At 36.6% G+C, this 8,527-nt stretch overlaps 1 protein-coding gene across 1 annotated transcript; it reads left to right on the forward strand.

Moving 5' to 3' along the window:
• Positions 1-803: 803 nt before the first annotated feature.
• Positions 804-6,205, forward strand: LOC110412799 (putative E3 ubiquitin-protein ligase LIN-2). The gene is made up of 6 exons (XM_021423423.2): positions 804-2,438; positions 3,593-3,889; positions 3,992-4,019; positions 4,108-4,756; positions 5,564-5,708; positions 5,885-6,205. Exons 1-6 carry the CDS (start codon positions 804-806, stop codon positions 6,203-6,205), a joined length of 3,075 nt encoding a protein of 1,024 aa, XP_021279098.2.
• Positions 6,206-8,527: the final 2,322 nt, after the last annotated feature.

Here is an 8,527-nt window from a genome sequence, read left to right on the forward strand (position 1 = left end):
CTCCTCAACAACTCAGTTTATATTGTCTATTAGCAAGGTTTAACTTTCGGGTTTCGTGCCCAATTCTGTTTTCAGCTTGGATCACATTAAAAGGGCCGGGGAGGTTGAAAAGTGAGGATATTCCTATCTTTTCCTGCAGTGGATGTTATACGAGTGAAAAGTGAGTTCATTCGGGTCTACGTATCTACTAACTTCTGAATTACTGTTTATCTTTTCTTCAGAATCGATTGAAAGTAAGTTTGAAGTAGATACAAAAACGTAGTGTTGCATTATTGTGATGGAAAGTATATGTTGCCAGTTTGGTGTTTAATGCATACATTTATTTAGGTAGTTCGATCATATTTGTCTTTCTGGTTTTTTATGTTTCTCAAAATCTGCATCAGAGAGGCCAGGCACTTCCTAGTTCCCAGTCAACGATAGAGTGCAGAGTGTTCTTTGTTTTTTTGTACGAGAGAGTACAGGGTTTAATGCTTTGAAATGTCGGCATTCAGAAGTAGAATCTATTTGGAGTTTTCATTGGAGTGGAAAATTTAATTTATTCTAGTGGAAATCCCATTTTGGATGAAATAAAGTTTGTTGTTATTTAGATTGATATTGTATCAACTCAATTTTCTTTCCTTACTTGATGTTATCGGTTGCATGCTGGCCTTCTTTCAGTTTTCTTGTTTCTAGTGGACGCTAAATAGAAGAAGATTGATTTCAGTTAGTACTATATTTCTGCTCTCCTCACTCGCTGTTGCTCATTTTTATTTGCTACAGGATTCAGCATAAAGGGAAGGCATTCATTCTAATAGCATAACTAAATGGCATCATCTTTGGAGGAGCTTCTTGCAGAGGAAGGGTTTAGAGGAAGAAGATCCGTCACGAGGCCAAGATCCTCCATCAGATCAGAAGCAGTCAGTAAGACAGATTCTCCAATTAGCAACAGAGTTAAGACTGAGAGAACAAGGTCTGATACATCTCGGTACAACTTGAGAGGTGAATTGTCGAGAAGTGATAGTACTACGGGTACGAGGCCAAGAGATTATCTTGTTAGAAGAGAGAAACTAAAGGGTGAATTAAAGAAAGAAAATAAAGAAAGACTTGAAGGAATAGGTTCGAGTGACAGGCACGAGGATAGATGGTTGAATATCAATTCCTCAGAAGAGTTTCAGGGAAATGAGATTGTCGAGGTTGGTGTGGAAGACAACGAGAGAGTAAAGGATGCATTTTCTAATGAAGTGCATAGCTTAGGGAGAAGAGATAAGAGGCATAATAACGGTTTTAATAAACCTCTGCTTGGACGAAGAAGCTATAGCGATAATCATCGCAACAGCGAGAAGCAGCGGGACACCGCTTCTGACAAGGCTGATAGAGGTTCACAGAATAGCAAAAGCTTCGAAGATGGCACCCAGCGTCAGAAGCACAATGATTTGGTACCAACAGTTTCTCATCCCGCTCTTGATGAAGTTGCTATTCAAGCCATTGTATCCATCTTAAGTGGTTACATTAAACGTTTTCTCCAAAATGAAGAATTCCGGACTGCCCTTCATCACAACTGCTTCTCCTCCCTTAACTTTATTGGGCTTGAAGACCAAAATAATGAGAGCAAAGTCATTTTCAACCTTGAACAAGCCATTGAGATGGTAGAAAAAGCTGTTGCAGACTCTGCAGGTCCAAAAGAATTGAAAAAAGCTTCATTGCAGCTTAGTGTGATAACTGGCTTGAATTCAAATGATTTGAAGAGTGGCTTCACATGTGGGGTTCCTAATGCTATGCTCTCAGCATGTGCTCACCTTTACCTCAGTGTGATCTATAAGCTACAGAAGAAAGACAGGGTTTCAGCGAAGCATATATTGCAGGTGTTTTGTGATTCACCCTTTCAGGCCAGGAGAAATTTGTTGCCTGAACTGTGGGACTATCTATTTTTTCCACATCTTTCACATCTGAAGGCTTGGTACAATCAGGAAGCTGATTCTCTATCAGATGCACCAAGCAGGGAAAGGAAACTGAAACTTCTTGAGAAAGTGTATATTGATATTTTGGACTCTAGCACTTATCAGTTAGCTGTATATTACAAGGATTGGCTCACAGAGGGGGTTGAAGCTCCTTCTTTTCCTTCCATCCACATTCCATCTGTATCAGTTGGAAAATTTCTGCAGGACGATTCACTTGCTCATTCTCCGCAGCTAGCTAGTCCAGCTGGTCCTTTCTCACCTCAGCCAATGGTCAGTAAAAAGTTATATGATGCTGTATTTGGCCGATCCATTAAACCTGGACTCGAGGAAGCTGAAGATAATGTGGAGCCACATAACTATGAAACTTGTAGAAGAAGCTCTGATGGTGATACTGTTGACATTAAACAAACATTAACATGCTCTTCTGAGGCAATTAAACATCCATATCAAGATAATGGTGAAGCTTCCTCCAAAAGTCCACAGGATGATGCATCCTTTCTTGTAAGTAACTTATAACTTGCATACATCCTCATTTTTTTGCATATTCGTGGGCAGGGCTTAAGAGGAAGCCATGGCCCTTCTCCTTGCTTTCCCAAGATGTTTGTTTAAAGTTGAATGTTTCTCTTTTAACGAAGGCCTATTTGTGCGTAGTCATGCTTGGCTCCCAAATACACATTTTTTCTGTTCATAACTACCCCTAACTACATTAATATTATGTTGCCTGTAGTATTTGCTATCTTTGCATTAGGGGTTTAGTGGCATGTCAGAACAGCAAAGATAATAAAAACTGAAATGTCAGACACTTGTTTTACCAGACCTTTGAAAAAAAGAAGGTTCCAGAAGAAGAAAATGCTGTAATCTTCCTATTTCTGAAGAGTATGAGCAAACTTCTAATAGCTTGTTTGTGTCAAAAAGAAGAAAGTTAATGACGAAAGCACCTATTGTCCATTTTCCTGCAGACTGTTAGTTCTGGCTTTCTCCATGCAATACATATATCATTAATGGTTTGCATCATGCCCTTTACTTCTATTGCTGCTTTATTCATTGCAAATTGCGTTGTTTTCTATTTACATCACACAAGTAGAGTTATAAGCTAAATTTTTACTGCCATTGAGTGTATGTCAGAATCTGCTATTGCATTGTATTAATACCACTGTAGCTTTAGATTTTCTTGATAGGAAATGAGTAGCACCAGCCATTAATCGACATACAATGTTCTAGTACTGGAAACAATGACAATATCACATTATGATACTCTTTTATATTAATTTCAATACTTTGCATCTCTTCCAAGTTGATTGCTCTTTGGATCATTTAAGCTAAGCTTCAACACTTTTCATGTAGCTTGGCCTTATATGTACAGCTATTTTCTTTTATCTTTTTTTCTAACAATGAAAGTTTTTAAAAAATCTACAGAGCATCTAATGTGGTTTCTATAGCCGTTACACTCCAAGATGATCTCTGGAGATCTGCAATATGGGCAATTAGACATAAAAGCTTATTCTGCATGCAGGCTTATTTAACTGCTTGAGGCTTTCCTTCTCAATTAGAGGCATATCATCAGAAAATAACTCTCATTTGTGCTTTTTTTGTCTAACTATCATCTCAGAGAAATGCTTTTAAGCAACCATTTTGAGGATTTAATTCTGCTGCAGGAAGATGGCACCTCCTCAACAGCTGAGGAAGAATGGAGACTGCCAGGTCTGAGTATGCAGCAGGAAAAAGATATCCATTGTACCAATAACCGCTCCAAAGCTGATAACATATGGCAAACAACCGCACAGGATTTTGATGTGCTACATGCACCAGTTCTTTTAATTGCCAATGAACTCATGCTCAAGAGGCTAGCGAAGTCTGTGTTTGAGCCACAACAGACTGAGTGCCAAGTTGATGCTACTCTTGAAGGTCTTCCAAATCCTAGTGAGAAGCTGATCCACAACTCTCTTGAAAATGTACAAATTCATCAATATCTTCTTTAAACAGTCCTGTTTCCCTTTATGTACACTATGTTTATTTACTAATAAGTTCTTTTTATTTTATTTTATCTGGAGCAGCCAACTAAAGTCAGGTCTTCTTTTGAAGGTAAGTTGAAGGGATAATGTTATGGATGCTTGTGTTTTATATTCGAGATTTTGAATTGATTGCTCATATTGATCTTGTCTCGGTGCAGAGTTGCATGAAAGTTCCAGATTTTTTGATGAAGAATCCTTACTCTCAAGCATACCCCGGGACTTTATTTGCCCTCTGACTGGAAAGTTGTTTGAGGACCCAGTAACCCTTGAGACAGGTCAAACCTTTGAGAGAGTGGCCATCAAGGAATGGTTTAATCAGGGAAACAGGACTTGTCCAGTAACAGGAAAAACGTTGGAATATCTGTCTGTGCCGCTCACCAACTTTATTTTGAACCGTGTTATTGATAGTTGGAAATCGGAGAATTGTAGGCATACTTTGGCATTGGCCTTTCTAATAGTTGGGAATTCAAGAGAACCTGGGTCACCAAGTAGGGGTGAAAGAGCGACATTCATATTACAGCAACTTCTTACCACTTTAGGGAGAGAAGAAAGAATTATGAATACCAAACACCTTATTTCTCTAGGAGGTTTGCCATTTCTGATTCAAAGGTTTGAATCAGGAAATTTGAAGGAGAAAACACGTGTTGCTGAACTTCTCTCTTGTTGCATTGAAGCGGATTCAAGTTGCAGATATCACATAGCAAGGGATATTAACAAACAATGTCTGGTTGAGCTGATTTGCAGCAAACAGGATAAGCCAAGGGGAAATGCAGTGTTGTTACTGACAGAACTGATATGCTTGAGCAGGTTAATATTTAATCTTTCTATGAGAGTTTCTACAGTAGTTTTGTTGCTTCTTTGCCATTCTGTGCAGCACATAGGGTAGATGGAAAATATTGGTAAGTGTAACTGCCCTATATGACTCTGAGTACTTCCGACTCTCTCCTCTTTGTGTGTGTATGTGAAGGACAGGGGAGCATGTTTGTCCTATGCCTAGTGGGTTAGGGGAGAGGTAGGAGGAGTTAAGCAAATGATCACAAGGAGTATATATAGTATGTACCTTGATATCCCTGTAATACTCCATATCTAAACTTGAGAAACTTATTAGATTTTAGATTTTGTTTATGTTTAGATCCACAACCTCGTGTTCGTATGCTTCTAATTGGTATAGTGGGATACTGGATACATGATGCTGTTAGGCTACCTAGGTCTCGGGTTTGTAGTGCTTTGTAGATTCCTGTTCCATTTTCTTATTTGGTACTCAAACCATGTTATAATTTTCTTTTCTCTTTATTGTGACAATAATTATGGATGACTAGTCGCATATTTGTCCAAAAAGACCCTGCTGTTTATCTTGTCCTTATCACCTGCAGTTGTGTTTGTAGAAACGTGATTCTGAAAAAATAATTGAAAATAAAAATGATGAGATCCATGGATATATCCTCTAGATATCGAGTGGGATAAGTCAAGAGAGATTGTGTCAATAAAGTTTTCCCCAATTGTGGAAGTGGCATTGAAGCAAAAAAAACTATAGCATATAAATTTGATGAAGAAAAGCATGGGGAGACTAATTCATTTGGTATCTGTTTCCATGTTTTGTCTTCATCATAACAGGAGGAAAGATGTCCCACTACTTTTAAGTGACTTGAAGAATGAAGAGATCGTGAACACGATGCATGCTCTTCATGTCTATCTCCAAAGTTCTCCTCCTGCACAAAGACCCTTGGTTGCTACACTTTTATTGAACATAGATCTTCTGGTAAGCCCTACATTAGATTTACTAGTCGGATTCTGCTTCTCATTTCCCTATTCTAATGTTGTGTTTTTCCGATAAATTCTGATTGTTTACTCTTTTTCTCAATTTCTTTTTCTGATGTTATTTCTTAATATTGGACCAAAATTCTTTGCCAAGACTGAGATGAACACGTGCTGCAGGTAGAACCTCGAAAGTACAGCTCATACAGACAGGAGGCCCTTGATGTCATTACAGCAGCACTAGATAGCGGCTTAATTGATGAAGAGGTTCGAGAAAAATGTTGCAGAGCACTACTTATCTTGGGAGGACGTTTTTCTTTGTCCGGGAAGTTATTGACAGAGGGTTGGATTCTAAAGCTATCCGGGTTCAATGATGGTCGTGAGGTGAACTCTATTGACAAAGAAGAGGACTTACATATTGGTGACACTATTCGATTGGTAAGTTTCATCTCTACGATCCGTTCGCCATTGCCTCTCCTTTCTTCCATGATAATCATATAGGAGTGGTATTTAAAATGAACTTCCCCTTGTGTAATGCAGAATGCAGGGGGCTGCTAATGACAATTATAGAAGAGATTACGATTCCTCTTAGAAGCCTTGCTGATGTAACATGGACAGCAAAGCAGCTGTATGGCATAACTTGTGGGACAGACCTATAATCTGACATGGAGGAGATGCTGCTTCACAATTTCACAAATTTGCAGGCATTTAATAATAATCTTTTCTAGGTAAAGGACACTACTCAGACTTCTGCAAGATCAAATGACATCCCTTGAGGTGATGATTGCAACATGATATTTCTCTTTCATAAATGCCAAATACTGCTTCAAAAATTTTGTTCTCTAATTGATTCTTAGAAGAATTATAGACTGTATCGTAATCACAAGTTACGGAAGGGACTATGACGTTGTCAAATCTACAAAGACTCTTCTGGTGATTTCATCTTCTCTTCTAAACTGGACAATTATTTCTTAGAGCAATATGTCGCCCACTTATCATCAGTTTTCTAATTATTATAAGATTTTAATGTTTATATGTTTAGTACAGCTCTAATGATATAAACTATTATTATACTCTGTTGTTTTTTCATAAAGTGGGTAAAATACTTGTCATTAATTCTTTGATACATCATTTTTTATTTTATAGTTTAAATTAGTATGATATCCCATCCTATATGATATGAATATAATTGTTAAGACTTATGTTAAGGTTTAAGTCAATAACTACTAACGATTTGAACTTAAGTTTTTGACTGTCACATAATTTAGGTTCGAAAAATTGTTGAGCCAATGGTACTTAAACTTGAATCATTATAATTGGTGTTAAAGCATGTGTCATCTCAGTGATTGTGATATACGGCCTTGATGAGAATATCAAAGATTGCGTGGGTGGGTTGTGATACCTCTATCTCGTATCGAATGCGAATGTAATTGTTAAGATTTATATAAGTATTTAAGTTAATCACTATTAATAACTTGAGTTTAAGTTTTTTCTAACGACACATGGTTTATGATTGAAAAGTTGTTGGGCTAATGGTGTTTGGATCTGAATTATTACAACTAGAGAGTTCAACTCATAGCCTCCTTGAGAAGAGAAAAGTTGAAAATTGAGATTATGCTTACTTTATTTGTACAATATTCAGTGCTCCTTAACTATACGAACTTCAATTTCTTATTTTTGGCTTCTTTCTGAAGTTGGATTTTCTTTTTTGCTTATTCTATGGTACAGTTAATATAAATGATTTTAGATTTATCATATAATCAAATTTATAAAATTCATTAATAGGTCAAAATCTTATATCGTATTTCTATTTGCTTAAAAAGGTTATGCTTTTGAAACTATAGAGTAATTTGGTACATTTTGAAGTATTGTCCACCTTTAGTTTGCATAAGAAGATTCTGTAGATTTACAAAGTAGATAACTGTAGATAGTTGATTTTGATCACTATTTAATCTTTAAAGGATTGTTTTACAACGTAATGTTGCACAGAGAATCATGAGAACAACTCCAACAAGTAAAGTACTACTTCATGCAAAACAACTAGAACAAGTAAACAGTACTACTTCATACAAAACAACTAGAATAAATGGAGTATTATTCTATATGGAACAACTAATACTATTAGAACAACCACTTTACATGGATAGCAGTGAAAACAGCTTAGAATAAGTGGCAAGGTTCATGGGTTATTTTCATATTGGGATCTTTCAAAGAGTTTGGCTTGGTGGCTCAGATATGGAGGTATTTAAGAGGTTTTCCTTTTAACCTTTTCTTGAAGTACAAGTTTTCTCCCCCTTACCTTGTTCTCATGTACTTGTTCATGTACACCTTTTTTCTTAACTTGTTCTCATATAGCTTTTCATGTATACCTCTTCTCTATTATCTTCTACTCGAGAACAAGTCTTATTACATCTAATTACTTCAATAGTCACTCACATTATATGCCATAAAATCACCACTTTAATATTCACATAATGTGTTACAATAATGGTTATTCATGTTAAAGCTCTTCATTATAATGTTATTCATTAATCACATTAAAGGCAATTCTTGAGTAATCGCTTTTTTTGGCATTATATATAGAGCCTCACAATTCATTTAGAGGTTTTTTCTCTCTTTTCGAGAGCTAACACATTCTCCTTTAGAACTTCTCTGTCTAAATGATCTCTTTAATTCTCTTTTACTCCATAATTCTCTTTTTATTATCTTTCACTTGCCACAACACTTAGTGCTTCAAGAATTGCTTTGATCTTCCTCTCCATTGTCTCTGGTGCATCCTTTCACTTGTTTGCAACACTTCCTCTCCTTATCGTAAGAACTTTT

This window comes from Theobroma umbraticum, unplaced genomic scaffold (genome assembly GCF_002168275.2).
Source record: "Theobroma umbraticum cultivar Fairchild unplaced genomic scaffold, ASM216827v3 scaffold_95.0, whole genome shotgun sequence".
Taxonomy (NCBI): Eukaryota; Viridiplantae; Streptophyta; class Magnoliopsida; order Malvales; family Malvaceae; genus Theobroma; species Theobroma umbraticum.

Excerpts from the sequence above, each read along its gene's own strand:
- LOC110412799 (XM_021423423.2), top strand. The coding sequence starts at position 804 with ATGGCATCATCTTTGGAGGAGCTTCTTGCAGAGGAAGGGTTTAGAGGA. Across the intron at positions 4,020-4,107 it reads AGTCAGGTCTTCTTTTGAAG|AGTTGCATGAAAGTTCCAGA; the intron begins GTAAGTTGAAGG and ends GTCTCGGTGCAG. Across the intron at positions 4,757-5,563 it reads GAACTGATATGCTTGAGCAG|GAGGAAAGATGTCCCACTAC; the intron begins GTTAATATTTAA and ends TCATCATAACAG.